The sequence below is a fragment of the Lontra canadensis genome, unplaced genomic scaffold (genome assembly GCF_010015895.1).
Source record: "Lontra canadensis isolate GAN:19392208 unplaced genomic scaffold, GSC_riverotter_1.0 scaffold30, whole genome shotgun sequence".
Lineage (NCBI taxonomy): Eukaryota > Metazoa > Chordata > Mammalia > Carnivora > Mustelidae > Lontra > Lontra canadensis.
In genome coordinates this window covers 10,506,922-10,530,970 of record NW_022631024.1, presented here as the reverse complement: position 1 = coordinate 10,530,970, position 24,049 = coordinate 10,506,922, and the positions used below count along the sequence as shown (strand labels likewise).

General features: G+C 55.0%; 1 protein-coding gene across 1 annotated transcript; it reads right to left on the bottom strand.

The window, feature by feature from the left end:
* Positions 1 to 352: 352 nt before the first annotated feature.
* Positions 353 to 20,315, bottom strand: LHX2 (LIM homeobox 2). The gene is made up of 5 exons (XM_032865823.1): positions 19,588 to 20,315; positions 17,893 to 18,095; positions 16,528 to 16,931; positions 10,687 to 10,892; positions 353 to 1,061 (listed from the first exon to the last, which is right to left on the bottom strand). Exons 1-5 carry the CDS (start codon positions 19,705 to 19,707, stop codon positions 774 to 776), a joined length of 1,221 nt encoding a protein of 406 aa, XP_032721714.1. The 5' UTR covers positions 19,708 to 20,315; the 3' UTR covers positions 353 to 773.
* Positions 20,316 to 24,049: the final 3,734 nt, after the last annotated feature.

Genomic DNA, 24,049 nt, shown 5'->3' with positions numbered 1-24,049 from the left:
CCCCTGCTTGTGTTTCCTCTCTCACTGTGTCTCTGTCAAATAAAATCTTAAAAAAAAAAAAAAAAGACAGAGAGAGAGAGAGAGAGAGAAGACCCTGGGATTTACGTCTGGGCTTCAGTAAGACCCATAAGTCCTGTGAATTTTACACCCCACCAAACAGCAGCAGCACCAACTAGTTTCAATAAGTGGTTTTATTACTGGTTAGATTTTACAAATTCTGATATTCGAACAGACTTCCACCTTAAAATTCTAAAACAACAAAGCGACCGTTGGAGGGGGTTTGATTTTTCGTGTTTTTTTTTTTTTCTCTTTTTAGGACTATTCAAAGTAACAAACTTTTTTTTTTTTTTTTTTTTTTTTTTTTTTACATTTTTGCTCTGGTCATAAATATACAGAGAGAAAAAGAGGGAGAGAAAAATGAACAAGTCATCCAAAGTATGGAGATAAAACAGTATTCCTAAGGCACGTGGCAGTCTTTGAAAATACAGAAGCTCTAGCCAACTTAAATTATTTGTTGTTTTTCCTCGCTCAGTCCACAAAACTGTACAGTGACACAAATGTTGTGTTGCAGATAGATTTTCCAAGTAATTCCTCAAGTCCACACCGCTGCATTAGCGGGACACACAATTATTTTCTTCCTCTGTTTCCAGGCGAGATCCTAAAATGTGGTTAGTTAGTTGCTCAAAGCCTCTATTTTAAAATACACTTGGAATTCAACTAAAGATAATTTCTTTTTTAAAGAAATTGTGAGGGGAAGGGGAGGGCGTGAGTCACTAGAAAAGGTTGGTGAGAGTCGTTTGTGAGGGGCTATGAGGCTCGTGGCCCTCCAGGTTGCCAGGCACAGAAGTTAAGACGGACGTCACAGTTGGCAGGGCGGGGCTGGTCAAGTCTGTGAGGGTGGTGGGCGTGCTGGAGGGGCTAAGCGAGGCGTTGGAGAGCTCCGAGGCCGGCCCCGATGGCGTCCCCGTCTGCAACGCTGCCTCTGTCGACTTGTCCACACCCGTGTTTTCCTGCCGTAAGAGGTTGCGCCTGAACTTGGCCCTAGCGTTCTGAAACCAGACCTGCGTGGGGCAAGAGAGAGAGAGAAGTGCTGGTTAGGAGAAGGGAGGCAGGATCTGGAGAGCAGCAGAGCCCCCCCCCACCGAGATGCTCATCAGGCTTTTGCAGAAAGGGGGATTAAAAAAAGGGTGGGCTGGCAATTTTTTTTTTTAAGATTTTATTTATTCATTTGACAGAGAGAGACCCAGCAAGAGAGGGAACACAAGCAGGGGGAGTGGGAGAGGGAGAAGTAGGCCTCCATCTGAGCAGGGAGCCTGATGCGGGGCTAGACCTCAGGACCCTGGGATCATGATCTGAGCCGAAAGGCAGACACCCAACGACTGAGACACCCAGGCGCCCCAGGGCTGGCAATTTTGGCTCTTAATAAAATAAAAATTTCCTTTTCTCTAATGGCTAGTAGTGGGTTTCCCTTTCTATTAGAAGGTTCTAGAGCTGAGCAGCACTCTCCAGTATGGTAGCCACTAGCCACCAGCGGCTACTGAACACTTGAAATGGGACAAGCCACGAAGTGGTCCCTTTGTAGGGGAAAACATGGAAATAGATCTGAAGACTCGGTATGGAGAAAAAGAAGGTAGGCTATCTCAGTATTATTGTTTATGCTGGTTACGTGTTGAAATGATAATATTGTAGATATATTGGGCTAAATAAAACATGTTCTTAAAATTAATTTTACTGGTTTCTTTTTGTGTTTGGAATGTGGCTGCTAAAAATCTTAAAATGGAAAATTCCACATGTGGCTCACGGTTCATTTCTATTGGACAGTGCTGTTCCAGAAGGTGTGCACAAACCGAAACATTTTTCACAATGGTTGAGAGATTCTTTTTTCCCCCCTTGGCAGTTGCCTTTAAGCAGGCAATAGATCCCATAAGTTCTTGTTGGTACAATTTTGAAAGTGCCTCGTGGTCAGAAAGTGGGAAATACCAGAGTGGTGTCAAGAACACAAGGAAATCAGTCAATAAAGAGTTACTTTGAGGAAGAAAGAGACAGCAGTCCTACTCCCCACCGACCTCAGGGGGAGAAGCCACTGGCTATCCTGGACCCGCAGAGGGTTTTAGGTTTCAGGGTGGGGTGGACGGAGCCCCCTGGATTAAAGCGGGTGATGACCTGCGAATTCCTTCTCCAAATCGACCACGCCCCAGTATCATTTATGAGAGAGGTGGGTGCATTGTGCGGTGAGAACTGAGTTTGGAATGAAAAGAATACCAAAGAGAGAGAATATTTACTTTCATTTTTCCATGGTCACAGACACGCACATCCCTCTACACCCGCACCTTTGCACACAAGCCTGTACACACTCAGAAAGACATGCACAGAAACTCATCTTCATAGCTCAACCCCCCACAACCCCCCCCCCCAGCTACTGGAGTCCAGTCTAACTGCACGGAGAGATCTGGTGGAACCCAGAGGTCCTCAAAATATTTTGAGCGAGGCCTAGGATATCCGGTTGGGGGTGGTGGAGGGAGTGGGGATGGGGGGGGTAGTTTTATCTCCCAAAGAAAAAAAGCCCAAAGGCAGGGCCCCATCACTTCCCTTTGCATGAGAAAAACACCCGCCAGAAGCCTCCCCATAAAACAAAGGACCTTAGAGAATTCTACAGATTCTAGGGTGTCCAGTTGCATATTTCCAGATGTGCCTGCATCTGCCTGTCTTCCCAGTGTCTCAGGCATGGGTGGGAAGGGCTGAATCCTGGCCCCGCCTTCCCTTGGGGACCACCCCCCTACGGGGGTCTGTGGTGTCCAATGAGTCTTTCTGGTGGCCAGATAAGATTTGGGTTCAAATAATAAGCACATCCTGGGGCACCTGGGTGGCTCAGTTGTTAGGCGTCTGCCTTCAGCTCAGGTCACGATCCCAGGGTCCTGGGATCAAGCCCTGCCTCGGGCTCCCTGCTTCTCCCACTCCCTGCTTGTGTTCCCTCTCTCACCGTGTGTCTTTGTCAAATAAATAAATGAAATCTTTAAAAAAAAAAAAAAGGCACATCCATGAGAATCCGAAGGAGAGACTCAGACACTGTGCGGTCAGGAAACAAAGCTGTTTCCCCCACATGCTGTGTCTTCCAGGAAGAAAGCACATTTTCCCTGGCCTTCTGCCCAAAGCAAGCCCATCACCTCTTCTGGAGGCCTGCAGGTAAGTACAGTGCTTCTAAGACCACTGACAACCTGCTCTTCTTAGGGTAAGGAGGACTTCCCTTCTGCAGGTATGAGACTCTGTCCATCTGGCCCAGGGAATGGCCGATGGCAAAAATCAACAGAGAGGAAACAACTTCCCCAAAGTCTCACGTCAGTTCTAACACGGAAGACTGGAGCCTCGGTGCCACCCTCTGCCGCTGTCCCGACCTGTGTGTCTCTCCAAGCAGTAGCTGGAGCAGGGAGCCCCGGGGGCGGTACAGGCTCCTAGGTCCAGGGCTCCAAGCCCTGGGGACAGGCTGGAACCAGTTAGCTGCCAGCTGTTAGCTATTTCTCCCGCTGTTGCCCCTAACAGTGATTTGTAAACAATGACACCATCTTCCCCAACTGCCTTCTCTGCTTTACCCAATCTGAGGCACTGGGAATCTGGCAGATGAAATCAACAAGGCAACCCAAAGCCAGGCTGCTGCGGGGTTTCGTCCTGGGTCTGGTTTTCACCTTCCGCAGGGCTTCACCAGAACTCTCTCCCAAAAGACCCCTCCCAAGTGGCTGTTGGAGCAGGGCCCCTGTCTAAGTCATCTCCGCGTCCCTGGGACATGGTACGGGGACTGGCAAAGGGGAAGAATGAGTAATGTGCGTTGAATTCATAGTAGTAATGACAGAGGGGCGTCTGGGTGGCTCAGTCAGTTGGGTGTCTGCCTTCGGTTCCTGTCCTGGGATAGAGCCCCGAACTGGGCTCCCTGCTCGGCGGGGAGCCTGCTTCCCCCTCTCCTTCTGCCTGCTGCTCCCCCTGCTTGTGCTCTCTCTCTCTGTGTCAAATAAATAAGTAAATAAAATCTTTTTTTTTTAATAAAATCTTAAAAAAAAAAAAGTAGTAATGATAGATAACACTTATGGACCTCTGTGTGCCAGGCACTACGCTGCCCTATAATGTGTGATGTCCCCGGTCAGCTCCGGGAGAAGCCAAGCAGGGGCTACTATCGTTGTCCCCGCTTCATCCAGATTTAAAACCAGAGAGGCTCTGAGAGGTGAAGTCACTTGCCCAGGGTCACACAGAGGCCGAGCTGAGACTGGAATGTAGGGATATCTGCCATTGAAAAGTCCATGCTCTCCCCACCATGTGACCCTGAGTGAGAAAATAAACACAAAAGCAACTGCGGTGCAGTGGGAAAAGCTCCAAATGCAGCTTCCAGTTCCAGCTCTGCTACTGACCCGCCCAGCGACCTTGTGCTGGTCCCCTACCTTCGGGTCTGCCTCAGTTTCCCTGTCCACACAATGAGAGGGTCGGATGACAGTGCACCATCTCTATGGCCTCTCGGGGTTCTGACAGTCTGGAGATCCCAGGGCAGACGTCAGAAGATGACCTGCTCCACCTGTCCACCTTCTTAAACTGACAGCCCTCTTCTTCATCTGTGGGGAGTCCCGTAGCCTGGTGCCCAGGGGATCCCCAGTAAGTCCCGGGTGAATGAAGAGGCTCACACTGCCACATACCCCTTCTCAGACACCCGCTGGCCCTGCAGGCTGTGTTTTGCCAAAGAAATTCCCTTCCCTACGATTCTTTCATCAAGGGGACCAAGAGGGCCCGTGGGAAAACCACTTTGCCTCAAAACTCCCTTCCTGGGTCACTAAGGAAAACAGCCCTAAGATAAAATCTTCATGCCAAAGATGTCCTTTCTGCCACTTAAAAAAAAAAAAAAGATTTTATTTTGGGGAGTGGCTCAGTCAGTAGAGCATCCAACTCTTGGTTTTGGCTCAGATCATGATCTCGGGGTCTTGGAATTGGGCCTCTTGAGGCGTGCTGTGCGCTCAGCAGGGAGTCTGCTGGAGATTCTCTTCCTCTCCTTTGCCCCCCGACACACATGCAAGCACATGCTCTCTCTCTCTAAAATAAACGATCTTTAAAAAAAATAAAAATAAAAAGATTTTATTTAAGTGTTCTCTACACCCAACACGGGGCTCAAACCCACAACCCTGAGATCAAGAATCATGCTCTACTGACTGAGCCAGCCAGCATGGCCCCCTCTCCATTTTTTCTTTTATTTAAGATTTCATTTTTACATCATGGCATTTTTAATAACATCAAACTAATGGTCACATGTAAAGTGTCCGACTGGATGAGGCAAGCAGAAGTCACGACACAGACACTCCAGGCGGTTGTGGGGCTAATGTCTTGTGATGAATGGAATGTGAGGAAAAAAGAATAAAAAGAATATGTCCTGGGGCGCCTGGCTGACTCAGTTGGTGGAGCGCATGACTCTTGATCTTGGGGTTGTGGGTTCAAGCCCCACATTGGATGTAGAGATCATTTAAAAATAAAATCTAAAAAAAAAAAAAAAAAAGAGTATGTCCTCTGGTACAGCAGCCCCATAATGTCAGAACAACAAATATTATTCGCTAAGAACCAGGCGTCGTCTCCGGAAGGTTCTAAGCATTTTGCACATAGTAACTCATTAGTGCCTTACAAGGTAAGCACTAACATTATTGCCATTTGTAATTATTTGTTGCACATCTGTCTGCCTTCTGGATCGTAGCTCCCGTTCCCGATCTAGCGGGTCCCACTCACTGTCTGGGTCACACCCCACCCAGAACAAGACAAAAGGTCAGTTATTTGTTGGATAAATGAGTGAACAGAGGACAGCTAGCATTCTCAGTTCCCGTGTGCTCACACAAGTTAGTGACAACTAACCAGTCATCCAAAGATTGTTTGTAAACTGTTGGAGGTTAAAAGGTATTTTCTTTTGAAGTCATACCAGGAAACACTACGGAGACTTTCACCCATCCCGATCAATCAGCTCACCACCCCTGTCCCCAAGCCCAGGGCCTATTCTGCCTTCCCGACCCTTCCCCAGGAAGGAAGACAGGCAACTCGAAGGGTCATCTGTGTGTTGAGGAATGGTCTCCAAGCATTTGCAAAGCCTAACATCTTTTTTTGTGTGTGTCAGAGAGAGTGAGCACAGGCAGACAGAGTGGCAGGCAGAGGGAGAAGCAGGCTTCCTGCTGAGCAAGGATCCTGATGTGGGACTCGATCCCAGGACGCTGGGATCATGACCTGAGCCGAAGGCAGCCCCTTAACCAACTGAGCCACTCAGGCGTCCCAAAGCCTAACATCTTCATGGACATCTGTACAAGGGTCCATTCTCTCTCCCAGTCACTCTGTCCATGGGTAGAGAGTGAAAATTGCAGTGACCATGCTGTTGCTGGTGATATTTTGAGTACTTTTTCTGCACTTAACAGCTCTACAACAAGATTTCTGCTCTGCTCCCAAGACACAGCCTCTACGACCCACTCCTTCTTTTCTCTCCATCTCTGCTGCTGCTTTCTGCAGCTAGATCCAAGGCAGGAAGGTCGCAGTCCCTACACTGTGCTACACCAGAAAGAGCTGTGGAATCAAGACAGATCTGGGCTTGACTCTTGGTTTCATCACTTACTAGCTGTGGGACTGAGAGCAAGGGTCCCTAGTCTCCCTGAACCTCAGTTTCTTCATCTGCAAAATAAAGATAATTAAATTTTTTTAATGAGTGCAAGAGAGGTTGGTTGGCTGAACCCTACTGTGTAAATGTGTGTGAAGTTCATGTGCACTGAGTCCCGAATCTGTATTTTATAAAATATACTTGAAGTCATCTCATCTACTCCTTGCAAACACCTAATGAATATTATGATCATCCCCATTTTATAGCCGAGGCCACTGGGACTCCCAGAGGTTAAGTCACTTGTTCAATATGGCTCATAGAGTAAGTGGGAGAGCTGAGCCTGGACCTCACATCAGCGGATGCCAAATTCCAGCAGGGGATACGGCAGCCCAGGCCTACCGTATTAGAGGTACTTACGCATAACAGATTCAGGAACAGCCCAGAACGCCCCTAGACAACACACACTGTCTGGGACACACACACACACACACACACACACACACACCCTCTATCGATCCCCTTTGAGAACACAGCCTCCATCTCAACCTGCCCCTGCATACGGGCCCTCTCTGAAGGGTGAACTGGGACCACAACCTGCAGGGGGCACCCAAGGCTTAGTGCCACTGAGCTAGCGTGGACAAGAACCATTTCCTGGGCACCTACTTTACACCAGGCAACACTCCACTGGAGGCTTCCTCCAGGCCTTGTCTCAATGCTCAAGAATTCTCAAGACGCCAACGATTATTACCTTTGTTCCACAGATAAGGAATCAGGCTCAGAGAGATGGTAAGTGCCCAAATCGCACTGCTTGTTAGTCCCAAAGGACCTGAACCAGTCTGTTACCTTCCAAAGCCACACCACTACCTGCCTGGTCCCCAAAGGCTCCCATCCCACCTCCCCCAGCTGGCCCATCAGCGGTCAGAACACCCCTGGGAGAGAGCCCCACCCTGCCAGTGCCTGGCTCCTGTAACCTCCAGCAAATCGTATCATCTCACTAGTTCTTAAGCTTCTCATCTGTAACATGGGCAGGAAGGTACTAAGGTAAGGCAGATGAGAGCTTTGCAAAAATGCGGCATAATCATGAGCAGTCGGGCTGTTAGGGGATATTAAAGATCAGTGTGAGAGATCTGGAGATCTGAGAAGAGGGAGAGTGGTCGTCTGGGCTGCCTTACAGGTGTGACCACTGCCACCCTCAACAACATACAAGCCCGTGATGATTCTCACACTCAGAGTCAATCACTGCTGGGCTGGCTTAGTGGAGAAAGAGCCATGTCCATTGCCCAGAGACAGGCTTGGATTTGGATCCAACTCTGCTACTTATAGCAACGCATGACTTGGGGCAAGTGGAAATCATCTGGGCCTCAATGTTCTCATCTGTACATCGAGGAGGAGGTTATCAGGATGTCTGACAGTGAGAACGCAGTGAGCAAATGTGTTTCACAGACCTTTGAATGTGCCTGACATACAGCAGTGCTCTCCAACATTTACTGATGTGGAGACACCTCCCTAACTGTCAGGGCTTTCCTCCCTCAACTAGTTCCTTGCCTCTGGCTTTTCTGAGTTCCCATGGTGGAGGGGGCATACAAGTGTAAGCAGGCCTGGTTCGGGATTCTAGGGGAGGAAGGCACAGGGCAAGTGTTCGCCCAGGTCCCTCCGGTGAACCTCTCCTTAGCCGAAGAACAATTAGTTTTCTCTGGTCTCCCACAGAACCCACCTCCCAACAGATCACACTAGGGGGAAACTTAATGTAGGTCTGTTTCTACCGTTAAGGGGGTGAATTTTTTCAGGGCTGGGACTGTGAGTCATTCATATCTGTGTCCCCAACACCTGGTGCCAATAGATATTTGGTCAGATGAAAGAATGAGAGACAACTATACTGGGAACCTCATTGTTCCTAAATCAGAGAAGCAAGCAAGCTTCCTACCTCAAAGGCCAACAGAGTATGGCTCCTCAACCAGATTCAGACTCAGCTATGAGCATTTACTCATCATCATTGAATCAGGATAACTGGGAGAGGCATATGCCCGAATGGTGCCCATTTTACAGGTGAGAACGCTATGACTCAGAGAGGGTAACTGATCTGTTCAAGAGGCACAGCCAGGGAGTCGAGGGACAGAACTAAAAGCAGGTCCTCCTGAGCTAAGCTCTGCTTCACTCCTGCCCTGGCCTGCTCCCAGGGCTTGGTTCACTGAATGGCCCTCACCAACTTGCCCTAAAGGGTTCTCTACAGGAGAAGGGACAAAGTATTCTACTAACCAGAGAAGAGGCAGATGACCAAATTCGCTCATGAGGAATGGCGGGGGTGCCAAGGCGGGATCTGGGACGTAACCCAAGGACGCAAAGTCTGAGGGAAACGGACAAGGGGGATCCGAGGCCCCGCTGGGCGAGGCAATGTCCTTGCCCCTTGTCAAGGCCAGGACAAAGGGACCCGCAGGCAAAAGGGACCCAAATGGGAAGGGCGGGGCCCACGCAGAGTAGGGGGCGGGCCCAGAGCGGCGCATCAGCGTCCCATTGGCCAGCCCTCGCCTCCTTTCCGTCTCAGAGCCCGCCAGAGACCAAGCTGCCCCAGAACCTTGCGCTTTGCGCAGGGGTGCGGGCAGTGGGACCAACCCAGCTTTGGGCCTGGACTCCCAGCTCCCCGGGGATCCACCGACCAGCGCCGGAGTCACAGTCCCATCCCGCCACTGCCAACACGCCCCAAATTCTATCCCACCCCCCCGCCCGACATACTCGCACCTAGGGTGGTCGTGCAGCCCTTGGTGTCCATCCTCCTCACCCTCACCCCCTCAGCGTCCCAGTCCCACAGCGCTCAGTCCCCAATGACATGGGGCTGAAGGATAAATCAGACTGGCCTGGACTCGAATCCCAGCACCCCTCCTCCTGTCGTGAGACCTCGGTCAGTTCTTCATCTCTTGATTTTCTTGCCCCAAAATGTACTTTGCTCTCCCTAAGACCACACATTGCAAGGACTAAGTTGGTTAAACTGTGCTATAAAGAAAGATATCCTCCCCTACCTTATGGTTGTACAGATAGGAAAACTAAAGTCCAGTGACCAGAATAATCATTCATACGGGTTAATACCAGTTAGTTTTCCAATCTAGTTAACGTTACTCGTAGCTATCATCCACTGAGCAGTTAAGGGTCAGCCGCTGTCCTGGACCCTTATGTTATCCCGACGGTTTCTCGAATAAGCCGGAGGTATAGATAACTTCTTGTGCCTGTTTTTTACGTATGTGGAAACTGAGACTCAGAGGAGTTTAATGACTTGCCCAAGACGGTGACATGAATAAGAGAAGGAGCTGACCATCTGAGAAGTGGTGACCCAAATCTCTGCCATGAATTTGGGTCATGCAGGAGCCTGGGACTCCCCAAACTATGTTTCTTAACATCTTTGAGGTATGGACAGACCCTTCGAGAACCTGGTAAAAGCTCTGGGGCCTCTCTATGCAGAAAACACCCTCACAGGAGCAATTCTGCTCAGTTTCAGAGGGGCCACCTGCTTCCAGCTCCCCCGGCCCACCCAGGGGCTCGGTCCACATCCCCCCTCCCAAACCTTGCTTCTGGGAGAGTCTAAGAAATAACAAAGAGACGAAAAATCTAGAGAGAGACCCAAAGAGGAACTAGAAAGGACAAGTGAGGGGCATGAAGCAAAAGGAGCAAACAGCTGGTGCGATTTTCTGGGCTGGCATCCTGGGATGCTCTGGATTTTTCTGAAATGCTTGAACCTTTTACTCCATGAACACTTTGAGTGTCACCTAAGTAACAAAGGGCAACGAAGAACTGTTTGTTTATAAGAAAGAAAAGAGGCTAGGTGTGGAGACAGAGAGGACAGAGGGTCAGGCATACACAAACTAGAAAAATTAAGACAAAAATGGAAAAAGAGGTAGAGTGAGAGGGAAAAGAACCCACAACCCTGAAAACCAGCTAGAGACCGAAGAGATGGAGGAAGAGCAGAGAAGGACAAAGGGAAGCGCACGCAGCGGGGTGGGAGGTGGGGGGTGGGGTGGAAGGTCCTTCCAAGGCCACGGGCCACACCGCTGTGAGGTTCCTCTCCACATGTCCCCACCCTCGGCCCCTGCCACGGCCCAGCTGACCTGGAGGACCCGCTTGGTGAGGCCCGTCTTTTGCGCAAGCTGCTTCAAGTCCTTGGCGTCGGGGTTGTGGTTAATGGCAAAGTAAGACTTCATGGTCCGAAGCTGGTGGTGCTTGAAGGAGGTGCGCATGCGCTTTGTCTTCTGGCTGCTCGGGTAGGGCTGGTCGCGGTCCAGGTGCTCCGCGTCGTTCTCGTTGCAGCTCAGCGCTGGGGAGGGGACACGCAGAAGGCGGCAGGTGAACCTCCTGACCTGCCCCCCTACACGGCCTGGTCCAGCCCCGCCCCACCTGCCACCAAAAGTTTCTAGCTCCAGGACCACTCTGCATGGCTCGCACCGTGCTGAGGTGACAATATTATTCCCACTGGATAGATTTATAGGAGAATTTGAGGCTCCCAGAGAGCCACCTGCCTGCCCAGGGTCTCTCAGCCAGTATATGCCAGATTCAAACCCAGCTCTAAGAGATTCCCAAAAACCATTCTGAGTCATCGATAACAGCTACAACTTGTTGATGGCTTATTCAAGTCCAGGTGATGTGCTTAAAGGCCTCCCATATTTTCACTGAATCCTTAAAACGACCCTATTAGCCTGGCATTACTTCCTCCTTTTTACAGATGTTGAAACTGAGGCTCGGAAAGGGAAATCGCTTGACTGAGGACAGAGCAGTGCACAGGGCTCCCTGGCTCACACTCTTCCCCTTTCCCCCTGCACTCCCTAAGGAGGGAGGCTGTCCCCAGTCTCTCCCCCCCACCCCCCCCCCCCCACCCCCCGCTCCAGGGTCTGGGGTGGGCATCTGAAAGTCCATGACTGACCTCTCTCCACTCACTTTGATTTCACCCTCATCGGTTCCCCAGCCCTGAAGTTCTGGCTGACCTCAGGCCATGGGCACTGGGCCAAGGTTGGAAACTGTATTTTGTAGGTTATTCCTCTCCTCCTGCCCTGGGGAAGCACTTGCTTCCCAGTTAGACAGACTGGCTGAACAAGGCAGGGAGGTGAAGCGATCTCTAGAAATCTCACAGAGTGGCAGAATTCTAGCCGGAAAGAGAGGAAGTTGGAGGAAGAAATTAACATGTATCTGACACCTAGGGTATGCTTTTGGCTTTGCATATATCATGGAGCCTTCACTACTGCTCCAAGAGGTGGCTACTGCTATTCATCTCATTTCTGAGATGAGGAGACGAACAGTAAGGGAAATGAAGCCATGTGTACACAGCCTCACCACTGGTAAGGGCTGAGCCTAGAGTCAACACTGCAGTCCTTGCCCGGTTCCTTCCACTGCACCACAAAGGCAGGCAAAGATGAAGCATGGCTCTTTGGGGGGAACCAGTCCCCATCCAGAAGGGGCCCAGCTGGGGCAGGGCTGCCAACGCCTGGAAGGCAATGGGGGTGGGGGACAGGGATGGAAACCTAAGGCCTCAGAAAGTTACTTGGCAACCTGGTGCCTGATGGGGACATGAAGGACTCCTCTCCAAGATTCCTTCATCACATCCCGAGCCATCCTACATGTAAGGTCTTACTTTGGGAAAAATCTCATAAGAGATCAATTCAGTCCCCTAAAGCAGACAGCTAGGAATGTATCTTATGCCCCATCATATGCCCCTAATAGAGCTGCCAGGTTTGGCAAATAAAAACACAGGTTGTCCAGTTAAATCTGAATTTCAGATAAACAACGAAGAATTTCTTAGTATAAGTATGCCTCTATTTTTGCATGGGACATACCTATACTGACAATTGATTCGTTGTTTACTTAAAATTCAAATATTGCAGTGGATCTGCTTGCACTAAAAAATTATTTGTTGTCTATTTAAAATTCAAATATTGTATTGGATACACTTACACTAAAAATTTATTTGTTGTTTACTTGCAATTCGAATTTAACTGGGCGTCCTGAGCTTAATCTGGCAAAACCGCTTCAGAAGTACTCCTGATTTCCTGGTGACCTACTCCACCCACTGCTCAGGTGGGGAGCTGTCCCTTACAGAAAGAATTTGCAGGATGCTGGTCTTATCACTGGTCTTGAAGCTGTCAGTGAGTGGCTACTAAAGGGTCCCTTCCCACATGCACCCAGGCACCCAGGTCCCCCACCAGGGCTGTACTCCCACTGAAAGCACTCAGAGTGAAGAACGCAGTCCAGCAATGTAAAAAGGGATCAGAAAATGACTCCAAACGGAATCCATGGAAACTGCCCTGCCCCCACTACAGGGAGCGACCCTCATCTTGCCCCCTTCCCCAGCTCCACGGGGGGTGGGGCAGGCCTCCCCACAGGGGATCTCTGGGCCCATCCCTCTGCCCAGTCCCCGCCTGGGCCTTGCTGCTGTTAATGAGCTCCGTGGGGACCCTGGCGCCCCATGCACCCAAGGGATGTGCCCCAAGTGTGGCCTAGATCTGGGGGGGGGTGACTTGGGGGAGGGAGAGAGAAAGGGCACAGAAAGGAGAGAAAGAGACAGGTAGAAAGACAGAGAGAAGGGAAAGAGAGTAAAGAAGAGGGGGTAGGGAGGGAAGATGGACAGAGCCAGGAAAAAAGAGAGGAGAGACAGAGGAAAGGGAAGCAGTGGAGATGGGGAAAGAATGGGAGAGAGAGAGAGCGACAAAGACAGAAAGAAATCCGGAGAGACAGAGAGCCTGAGGGGACAGCAAGGCCTGGAAAAAGAGGGGAATGTGTGGTGGGGGGTCCAGGTTAAGGAACTGAATGCCGGGTCTCAAAGAAACTAGGTCCCCACGGGAAAGCCTATTCTGAAGCCGTTACTGGCTGGGGAGTGGCGAAGAGGGGAGAAGGGGAAAGGAAGGGAGGGAAGAAAAGGAGCCGGCCCAAGACTGGGAGGCCGTGCAGGCCAGCGGCCGGGTGGGGAGCTGCGCCGGGGAAGTGAGGGCGGCCTGGAAGTGGCCGTTGGGCCCAGATTTGTCCCGTACCCCAGGCGCCCTCACTCCCGTCCCCCACGACCCAGCCGGCTGAGATTCCCCCAGATCGGATCGGGGAGGAGCGAGGGGCCGAGGGGAGGGGGAGGACCAGGCTTTCTCTCTCCCTTTTTTTTTTTTCCTCTCAATTAGGCCGATTCAATGGAGCTAAAGAGCTCGTAAAATCATGAATAATTTACTCGTGATCTGTTATTAACCCATCGGGTTTCGAGCTCTTGTCGCTGGGACTGAACCTGTAATCAAATCTGACTTCGCCTCATTTTACTAAAGACGAGATTGTAGGTTCAATTGTCTAAATAATGGATTGGAATCAAATCAGTAATTACGCCGCCAGGCACACACACAAAAAGCTGGGGCTGGGGGAGGCCCGGGCGTCCGGCCTGTCCGCGCGGGACTCCCGCGGCCGTGGCGGACAAACCCCCGGCGCAAAGTGCGTGGCCCGGGCCCCTCGCGGGCTGCGAGCGCCTTGTCTGCGCCCCAGACCGGCGGGCGGCCCCGCTCAGGGTTGGGAGGAGGTTTCAGTTCTGCCTCTGCGGCCGGGGCTGCGCATGGAGGGGCCGCCAGAGGAGGGCTGCCGTGGCCACCGCCCCGGAAGGACTTTCCGACCCTGCGGCCCCACGGCTTTGGCGGCCCTTCCCTCCGCGGCGGGCTGGGAGCACCGACGGCGGCCCACCCGGTGCTGCCCGAGCCCACCGCCCTGGACTGGCCCGCAGAGCCAAGGGATTTGCAAGGAGGGGTCTGGGTGGCTGGGCCCCTGGGTGTGGGACACGCACACGAATAACCGCTCGTCCTCACGCTCAGAAACGCGCACACACTCACACAGACTCCTGCTCAGACACATCACCCGCAGTCGCACCCTCCACGGCCCCCTTTCCAGCGCCGGCGGCCCCCGCGGCTCACACTGAGGCCATTCCTCTTCCCCCCGGTGCCGGGAGGGGAGGGAGGGGAACGGGAGCCAGACTTGGGGAGGCCTGGCCCGGGCCCGGGCGCGTCCAAGAAGGCGTCCCCTTTCCCCAGCCTGGTCCCGGGATCCCCGAATAAGCGAGCGGCACAGCCACCGCGGGCGCGCGGTGCGTGGTTTCTATCGCCGGAGCCAAGGCTAGAGACGCGCGCGCGCCGGCAGAGGAGAAAAAAAAAAGACCAAAACAGGGAAACCGAGACACAAACACACAGAAGGACAGAGAGAGCCAGAGAGAAAGGGGGATCGAGAGAGTCGAAAGGAAAAAAGAGAGAGGGGTCAGAGAAAAAAACGAGGAGATGGCATGGGCGGGCAATGTCTGGTAGAGGCTCCAGGTCCCTTGAAACTCTGTCTCCAGCCACATCTCGCTCGGTGCCGCCAGACCTCGCCAGGGAAGGCGGCTGAGCAGCAAAAAGCACAAATAAATTTCTGTGCCCATCTACCTTCCTATTCCAAACCCAGTTGCTGAGCTGCGCGCTAGAAAAACACGATCGCACTCACCATGTGCCCTGGGGCCGAGGCGCCTGCTGCTACCTACTGGGAGACGGCCCCATTTGACAAATAGACAGGGCTTTGTTTTGGGGGACCTGGCCTGGATTCCGTTTAGTCTATTTTCAGGGTGGTGAGAGATGAGGGGTGGAAATCTTAGAGAGCTGGCATCTCTGGTTGAACCTTCAACAAATCTTTAATCTGCTGCCACAGACCTGCCGGCAGCCACTTCACCACCGACCAGACAGCGGGCTGCATTTTCCTCCCAGCTCCGCACACCGAGACACATACGTCCATCCACCTCCCAACAAGCAACTTCGTTGGAGCGAACAGGGGACCCCCCCACAAACACTCCCGCTGAATTTTCCTCCCCAGCCAGCTCAGATTTTTAAAGATCAAAATAACCCTGACTTCCTTCCCGCATCTGCCCTCTCCCTACTGTCCTGGGTTTTTGTTTTGTTTTGTTTTCCACTGTGCATTAGAGGAAGGGGAAAAGGAGGAAGAAAACAAAAACCTTCGAATCCGATTCTGCCACAAACGAAGGGAAGAAAATAATTGCAAATAAACTCTATCTAGTTCAGAAGCCCGGGGAGTCATAAACCTTTCCCGGCCTTGCAGACGTCGGGCAGATGTTGACGGTTCAATTTGCCGGGCCCCAGAACCTTCGCAGCTGTCCGGCACGGGGAGGGGCGCGGGAGGGGGCAGAGCCTCTCCTGGAATGGCCGGGGGTTCAAAGATGCCGGAAATGTGAAACGAGCCCTCCACCCTACTCCGCGCGCACGGCCAGGCCTACTCCGGTCTCATCCCCGGGTGCCGGCTTCCTAAGGTTGCCTCTCTCAAACCAGCGCCTGGAGCTTGGAGGAAGGAACCCGGGGAAAACCAAGACCTGGTGGAGCAGGACCAAGCTCAGCAACCAGCCCTTGCTCCTAAGGGTCCTGGACCCAAGTTTCCGGATCCTACTGCCCTCAGGACATTTCACAGAACCGGGCCAAACGCCAGGTCCCCCTGGTCCTCCAGGACGCCGCCAGTCCTTTCTCTTGGGACCCTTGCTGTCCTGCCCCCAATAGTTCATCCATCGCCCCAGCTCCCGGCCTCGGCCCTGCCAACCCAGTGTGGTGTCTCGGCTCCACCTTGCTTTCTCTGTCCTTGCACTTTCTGACCAGCAAAGTGGGGGAAAGGCCCAAACTGAAAAGCTGCCTCTGAAAAATTTCTCAGCAACAAGGCTCTGCACCGGGGTCAGTAAGGCTCTAATGCAGCTTCTCCTCCCACTCCAGCCAAGTACGCACGGGCTGGAGCCGAGGAACCTGGTGTCGCTTCTGCCCGCCTGTCTGGTGCTTAGGCACTGGGGGATCTAAGGACTAGAGTGCGCAGAGTGATAGAGATAGAGATAAATCACATTGAGATTCACTCCAGCTCCACGCAGTCCACGCCACACACTTTCTCCCAACCCGATGGGGGCGCTCCGGGCGCCTGGCACTCACCAGCGTTGTAGGCCGCCAGGTCTGCCCCTGGGCCCGGGCTCTTGCGCTTCCTCGGCCGCCCCTTCTGCACCGTGCCCACGCCATTGTAGTAGGGAAGACCCAGCGGGTTGGCCCCAGCCGCGCCCAGCCCAGCGCTCTTGGCCGCGGCTGCTGCAGCTGCGGCCGCCGCCACGTCGGCGTGGTTGAAGTGAGCGGGGTACTCGCCCTGCAGCAGCGCCTCGAAGTGCAAGCGGCAGTAGACCAGGCTGTCCTTCATGCCGAAGTGGTCACCCGTGGTCAGCATCTTGTTACACGTGGTGCAGGTGAAGCAGTTGAGGTGATAAACCAAGTCCCGGGCACGCATCACCATCTCCGAGGCTGAGATGCCCAGGTGGCAGCGGGCGCAGCGCTGCACAGAGAACCGCCTGTAGGGACCATCGAGGGAGGGACTGTGGGGACACACGGTTGGGTACCCCCCAGATCCCTCCTCCAGGTGCCGCTGCTGCCACTGGGGGAAATCGCTTCCTTAAGATGGGGACCAGCCTTAAGTTGGACGATGGAGGAAGAGGGAACTAGATTTTGGCCGAGGTCTTGTCCTACCCTGAAATATAGTTTCCCTTAACCATATTCATGTCCACAACTCTTCTCCTTTACCCAGAGCATGAGCAAGTCGCAGGAAAGCTTTTGCTTGGGGACTGGGGGTGGGGGGGCTGCCCCCTTAGCCCTTCTCATCCTTCACCCCTGCCCTCCACACCCACGCCTGAGAATCCTACAGACCTTTGTAATTTGGGAGAAACAAGGAGCTGGGGAAAGACAGAGGAAGGGAGAGAGAGAGAGAGGGAAAGAAAGAAAAATAATAATAAACAGACCCTAACCCTAAACCAGAGAGGAGAAACAAGAAACTTGGAGCCTGTTAGTGACTCCGGGTCTTTAACCCTATAGGCAGCTCTCACTCCCAGGTCCACGAAAGACCCGGAAATGCACCCAACTGCTCCTCCAGCTCTCCTTCCAGCTTTGCCCTACACCAGCCCAGGCTGCCTGGGTTTAGGGAGGGTGTGTGTGTGTGCCAGTTTCTGTTCCATCCACTTGACCCACAAGAAACTTCAAAGGGAGAGGGGTGCACAGACCCCCACCCACCCATCCACCCAAGGTTATTTCTGTGCCTGAGCTCAGACCTGGGCCCTTTCCTCTGGGTCCCTGTACTTCCCAGACCTTTCCAGAGTTCCCTCAAATTTCGAAAAGTTGTCACCCAGTGTATCCTGGCTTGGAGAAGGGGGTGGGGGCTAGGAAGGGAGCCCTCCCCTGGGACTGGAAGGAAAGGAGCGGGGTCCAGATTGTGTCTGAGGGTGCTGCAGGGCAGCGGGGGGTCCCCGGGTGGGGGTCTACCTGTAGTAGTCTTCCTTGCAGTAGATGCTTCCGTCCTTGCTGAAACAGGTGAGCTCGGACTCCAGGTTGAGCTTGCACTCGCAGCACTTGAGGCAACGCATGTGCCACTGCTTGTCCACCGCCAGCAGGTAGTAGCGGTCTGAAATCTTGCCCCCGCAGCCGGCACACAGCGCGGCGCGGTCACTGCTGATGGACGGCATGGTCTGCGGAGGGAGGGAGGTGGGAGACCGCGGCGCCTGCGTCAGCCTGCGACTCCGCCGCCGCCGCCACCGCGGGGAAACCGGCACCCGCAGCTCCCTCCGAGGCTCCGGCCAGCCCTAAACGCAGAGAGGGCCGCCGGGGAGTGCGGTGCCCTTCCTCCACCCCCAAAAGGCCCATATTCAGGAGGCTCAGAACCCAGGCCCGCCCACACAGGCCGGGCGGGCCACAGGCCCAGGCCTGGCTGCTGGCCTGGACGGATCTCCCTCCTTAGTTCTCCCCCTTCCTGGCCCCTCTGCCCTTTTCCCAGAAAGGCTTGGGCTGTTTTGAGGGCTGGGGCAGCAGTGGCAACTCCGGTCAAGCCCTCCAAAAGCTCCCTCAAAAACTGTTTCCTAAAAGAGCCACTCTGCTGGGCCCCAGGAAAGGGGTAAGATGACCATTAAGTCACCCTCTACACAGACGCCTCTGGGAGATGCATACAGTTCCCGGCCTGAGCCCCAGTGATCTCTGGATCCTTATGCCAAAGGTTTAAGCCAGCACAGGTCGCAGCCACCCCTGCCCCTCCACCACCTTGGGCCCCCCGGGCTGAGGCCCTCTTGGGTCCTGGGAGATGCTGAGCGGAGTACAGGGCACCCTCAAAGTCTCTGAGGCTAAGACAGGCTGAGAGTTTCATCCGGAAAGAAGAGCTCAAAGCTGGAGGCCCTGGGGCTGCTGCTCTTGCCTTCCAAGTGGAGAAGCTTGGGCCGTGCTCCCTACCTTCTCAGCCTCTAAAGGTCACTTCTGAGCCCAGCTTGGATAGCGTTGCTCGCCGGGCCCCCTGGGAAGTCTGAGGTGAGGAACTGGCTATTTGGGGCTGAGCTGGCAAAGCCAGGTGTGGAGACCCAAATGGACTCTCCTTCCACAAGAGCCAGGCCAGAGCCTGAACTGCGAGCCCTGGCCTGGCCAGGTCAGGCCGGCCAGGAGGCCAGGGACAGGATCAACGAAAAGCACCGGCCCAAAGACTGGGACCCCTGAAATTGTGCTGGAGAGGGAACTCCGATTGCCGGGAGGCGGGACGGGAGCAGCCCACGCCGGCTGAAGCCCCAGTGCTCCGGTTTGGTTCGCCCTTCCCCGCGCCGCAGGCGGCGCAGCCAGCAGCTACAGCCGAGTCGGTGGAGGGGAACGCGGAGCTGGCGACCAGAGGGCCCGGTGCAGTGAGAAGAGAGCCATCCCGGGACGCGGGTAGGACTTCGCTCCCACTTGGGGAGAAATGCTCTCTTGCACCCTTGGGGTCTGCAATTTCGGTTTAAACCTTGTTTCCCTCCTCCGCCCCAGCAGCCGGGTTTCCCCCGAGCCGGGAGCTACGGGCCTTGTATCCTGTCCGCGGATCCCCTGCGCCCAGTCCCGTGCGGCACGAAGGACGCTCCCCAAAGTGCCCCCAAACTTCGGAGAGCAGAAGCGCGGACCGACCCGGCCCCGTCCCAGCTTTCAGACCCGACCCCGCAGCCGTGCGCCTACCGTCTCCGTGTCGCCGCGGTCGATGGCGGAGCTGATGGCGGGAGCCTCGCTCTTGGCCCTGCGGTCCATCTCGTCGATGACCCCGTGCACCTCGGGGCCCGACAGACTGTGGAACAGCATCGCGGCGGGACCGGCGGGGCCGGGGGCGCGGCTCCTCCGCGGGAGGGCTTGCCCCCCGCCTCAGCTGCCTGGCGCTCCCGGCGCTAACGGGCCCGGTGCATCGCCACCGCGGCCCCGGCCCCGCCCGAGCTCGGCTGCGCCCCCAGGCCGGGCTCTGGGCCCCGGGCGCCCGCGGGCCAGGACGCCTCCCGCCGAGGCACAGGAGCAGCTACATCGCGGGGCGCCTGGGCGGCGGCGCCAAAGCCAGGGTCACAAGGGCACGGGGCGGGGGGGGGGGGCGGGAAGGGGGAAGACGAGGGCAGAGGTCGGCGCCCGCCGCGGGCGCTTTCACGCCGCGGGCATCGCCCGCCCGGCTTCAGCGCCCCGGGCGCAAAGCAGGAGCGCAAACTCTGCCCGAGGCGGCGACGGCTGCGGTCGGGTCTCACTCGGGAACAGCTAGGTGCCCGCGGCGGCCCAGCTGCCTGGACCTCTCCCCTCCCTGGGGTGCGCCCCCAGCCCTAGGCGACCCGCTTAGGCACTGGGTCGGCGACTGTAGTACGGGTTTCTCCGAAGCCAGCGAGCCGAGCCGACACACCGAGAGAATTGAAGAGGAGGAGGAGGAAGAGGAGGAGGAGGAGGAGGAGGAGGTGGAGGAGGAGGAGGAGGAGGAGGAGGTGGAGGAGGAGGTGGTGGAGGAGGAGGAGAAAAAGGAGGAGGAGCAGAGTGGGAGGAGGAGCCGCCGGCCGCGGGCCCAGCCGCGCGCAATGCTCTCCAAGAGCGCGCCGAGCCCAGCCCCGGCTCTGCAGTCCGCGCCAGCCAAGCGTCCGCGCCTTTTCTACAGCCGCGCCTTACATCACGTCCTGCCGCCGCGCCATTGGCCGCCCAGCACCCCGGGTCCTGGCAGCGCGTGCTTCGGGAAGGCGGGAGACCCGAGAGGGAGGGGAGAAGCAGGAGGAGGAGAGGAGCGAGGAGATGGTGGGAGCTGGTGGGCAAGGCTGGAGGGAGGGGGCGGAGGAAGGGAGGGAGGAGGGAGAGCGCGGGGTTTGGAGTTTTTAAGCTACGAACAGTTTCCTGCGATTTCTTCGGGATGGAAAAATTAAACCTTCTCTCCCCGCGGTTTCCATCCTAAGAAGGCGCAGCCGGAGGATGCTTGAGGAGCTCTCACTCCGGTCTGCCCTCGGCCCAGACCCGTCACCTCGGGCACCGGCGGGGGAGGCCTGGGAAGGCAGGCCTGGGGCAGAGCTGCGGGAGCCTTCAGCAGCTTCCCGCGGAGCACGGCCTTCGGCCCAGGCTCCGCGCTGTGGGCTGCGGGCGGCCGCCTAGGCCTCCTGAGGACCCGGCTGAGGCAAGGAGGCTGGAGCTGGCGGGAGCTCTAAGACTCCGGGGGAGGAGGGCCAGCCAGCGTAGCCTCGCTCCAAGCAAGCTAGGGCCCACTTTATAGGAGCGTGCAGCTCCTTCGTGCCCTTCCCGGTCCCTCTACAGCTTGGAAGAGTGGATGCGGGCATGGCTTTAGGCACTAGTAAATGCATAGGTTCGAATCCCCGTTCTGCCAGTCACATGCATTGTAACCTTAGGCAAGTGACTCAACTCCCTTTAGACTGTTTTTGATCTTTTCACTGAGGGTTGAGCAGGCCCCCTCCACACATGTCATGAACAAAAGAGAGCATGGATTTTAAAGTACCTGGAACAAAGTGGGCACTAACCAAATTTGTCCATCACTCCCTTTTCCCTCTCCAGCTCCTCCTATTAAAAACTTTCCCATGCGGACACACACTGGGTATCACTGAGGTCCTTAGGGACCGGAGGCCCATCCTCTGCTGTTTGCATCAAGCCGCTGACTGCCCCCTGGCTGCACCAGCTTTCCAGGGATCAACAACTTGGCCTGTGGGTAAATCCCAACTGCCACCCCATCCCCCAGACTTCAGGCTCAACCTAGAGTCCCTCGGGGACACAAGCACCATGCCTAAGTGTGGGGTGAAGCTGGATTTAGGAGATAAAAAGTGACTGTGGGGAAAAAACTGAGAGTGAGTCAAGTCAGTAACAGGAGTCCCATTTCCAGGATCTGCTTTGGAGGTGGGTCCTTCTGAAACGACTTGCTTGCCAAAAGGAGGCAAGGGGCTACCTTCTACCTACTGTGCAAAACTTTCAGACACGAGCATATGTGTGTTTGTAATGCCCAAGCACATGCATGCGTGTTCATGTGTGCAAACGCACATGTTCCTCTCTGTTGCCGAAAACATGGCCAGCGGGGATGCAGGGCTAGGATCTACACAGGCACATCGGGTGTAAGCGGCCAGTGCCAGGCAGAAGGATGCGATTGTAAAGGGGTAAATTGCACGTTACACATACAATTAAATGTTCAGACAATACGACCTAAATCTCTGCCTGCGCGTCTCCGAGGCCATGTTTTGCGTATTTGAAAAAACTCTTGAAGTTCCAAGTACGCGTGTACACGTTGCACATGCACAGATGCCCCAACGCGAGGGAAGGACCATAAACCCAAAGACGCGCGCGTGCGCGTGTGTTCCCACAGACGTGTGCTTTGGCGCCTGCACACGGGGCCCGCGCCCAGGCACGCGGACGCCTACACGTATACACAGGCATGTTTTACTGACGCATCTGGGGCACTTTCTTTCAAAGGAAGTAAGGAATGAAAATCTAATCTGGGAGTCACCGGGGTTCATCTGGAGGTCGCCCAAAGGGTAGGGAAAAATATTGTTAACAGCGCTGGAGAGTTTGTCCTTGGTGCAGCTCCGCGCCTAGGCTAGACGGCTCCAATACGTTTTCGAGAACTCGAGGGGCTGATTTAGGAAGGGGGGTGGAGGAGGAGCACTCCGTAACTCTTGCCGCGGGCTGCTCCAGAAACAGGGAAACACACCCTGCGGCTCTTCTCTCCCCCCACATATGTCAGTACACGATTTCGTCGCCGCTCTGACCTGCAGTCCACGCCCATCGCTGACCGACCCCCAAACTCCCCGGCAGTCACTATTCCCGCCCGGTGCGGCCGCTGTGTAGCCCTCGGTGTCAGGCTGGGACCCGCCCGGGTCCGCCAGAGGCTCAAACGCGTCTCCCGCCCCGGGGCGGGATCTGGGTGCCCTGGCCCTGGGCTCGGAGGCGGGTAACTTTGCTAATCTTTCCCCAGAGGCGGGGGGACGTCGCACAACCGCTGAGCCCCGTCCGCGAAGACTAAACAAGGAAAGGAACAGGCTGTAAACACACATCCTGACACGTGAGTGACATTTACACGGTGCGAGAAGCCGCAGCCCTGGGGAAGGCAGAGGGTTGGGGGAGCCGGCACCCGCAGGTAAAAGTAATCTTCCGAGGCGTTGGGAACGGCGGCCCCTCGACGCCCCTCCCCCAGATAGGGAAAAAGAATCCTGAAGTCCCTCGAACCTGCCTTTTGTGGGAGGTGACAGGTGAGCGGAATTCAGGTCTGGCTACTCTCGCCGCTGCCTACCTCCCCACCATCTGCTTCCTCGCAGACTAGCAGACCCGGCGCATAATGAGGTAGCAGCCTCCAGCCGGCCACCGTGACTAACTCAGAACAAAAGCGCTCCCTCCACGCCTCTTCCAACAAAGGGGCCACCAGTCCCGGCGCTCCCCGAAGGCTGCGGGGCTCCCGGCTGCCGGCTGCGGAGCTGCCGCGCGCAAACTTCCCGGGGCTCCCGGGGCTGCCGGCGCCACGGAGCCTGGGCCGCGGAGGGAGGAAGCACATGCGGCCGGGAGAGAGTGAGGCCGGGCGGGGCTGGGGGAAAGAGGGGGCGGGAGCCGGGGAGCCGCGGAAGGAGGGTGATTGATCAGTGCGCCGTCCCGGCGCTCTGTCCCGTTATTAGAGGCGGCCAAAGCAGGGCCACGCAATAACCTCCGAATCGCCAACTAATTGACGCTGCAGGCAACTACTTCATTGTGCGCGCTGGTTTTATGTCTTCATAGCCGGTGATTGACAAGGTGTAATTAGTCATCTCACTCGGTGATAAACATGGGCACCCTCCTCCCGCGGCATCAGGCCGTGTGTACCAGCAGAGGAAGCGATAGTTGACGCTGATATACCATTAAATCAAAATGAAGACGTTCAGAAGTGTGTGTTTGCTGTGACGCTCTGATGGTTTATTTCTCAAATACGGCACCAACAGATTTACTTGATTTGCAAGTTAACTACAACATTAACTGGTTTTATTTATTTTGCCTCTTCCTTCCTCTTCCTAGGCAGGGATGTTGCTCTTGGAGAATGTGAAGACAGTTTGCTTCTTGACAAGCGAGCGAGCGGGCGCCCAGATTTTTGCAGCCTCTCCGAGTCTCCCCCGAGGGAAAGGCGGGCAGAGAATACGCCGGATTTGGGAGTCGCTAGGGAGGGATTCCGCGC

Bases quoted from the DNA above. Each gene is read 5' to 3' on its own strand.
- LHX2 (XM_032865823.1), bottom strand. From the start codon at position 19,707: ATGCTGTTCCACAGTCTGTCGGGCCCCGAGGTGCACGGGGTCATCGAC. The intron at 10,893-16,527 runs GTGAGTGCCAGG...TCCCCTCCCCAG, and splicing joins CCTGGCGGCCTACAACGCTG to CGCTGAGCTGCAACGAGAAC. The intron at 1,062-10,686 runs GTCAGCTGGGCC...TGCCCCACGCAG, and splicing joins TCACCAAGCGGGTCCTCCAG to GTCTGGTTTCAGAACGCTAG.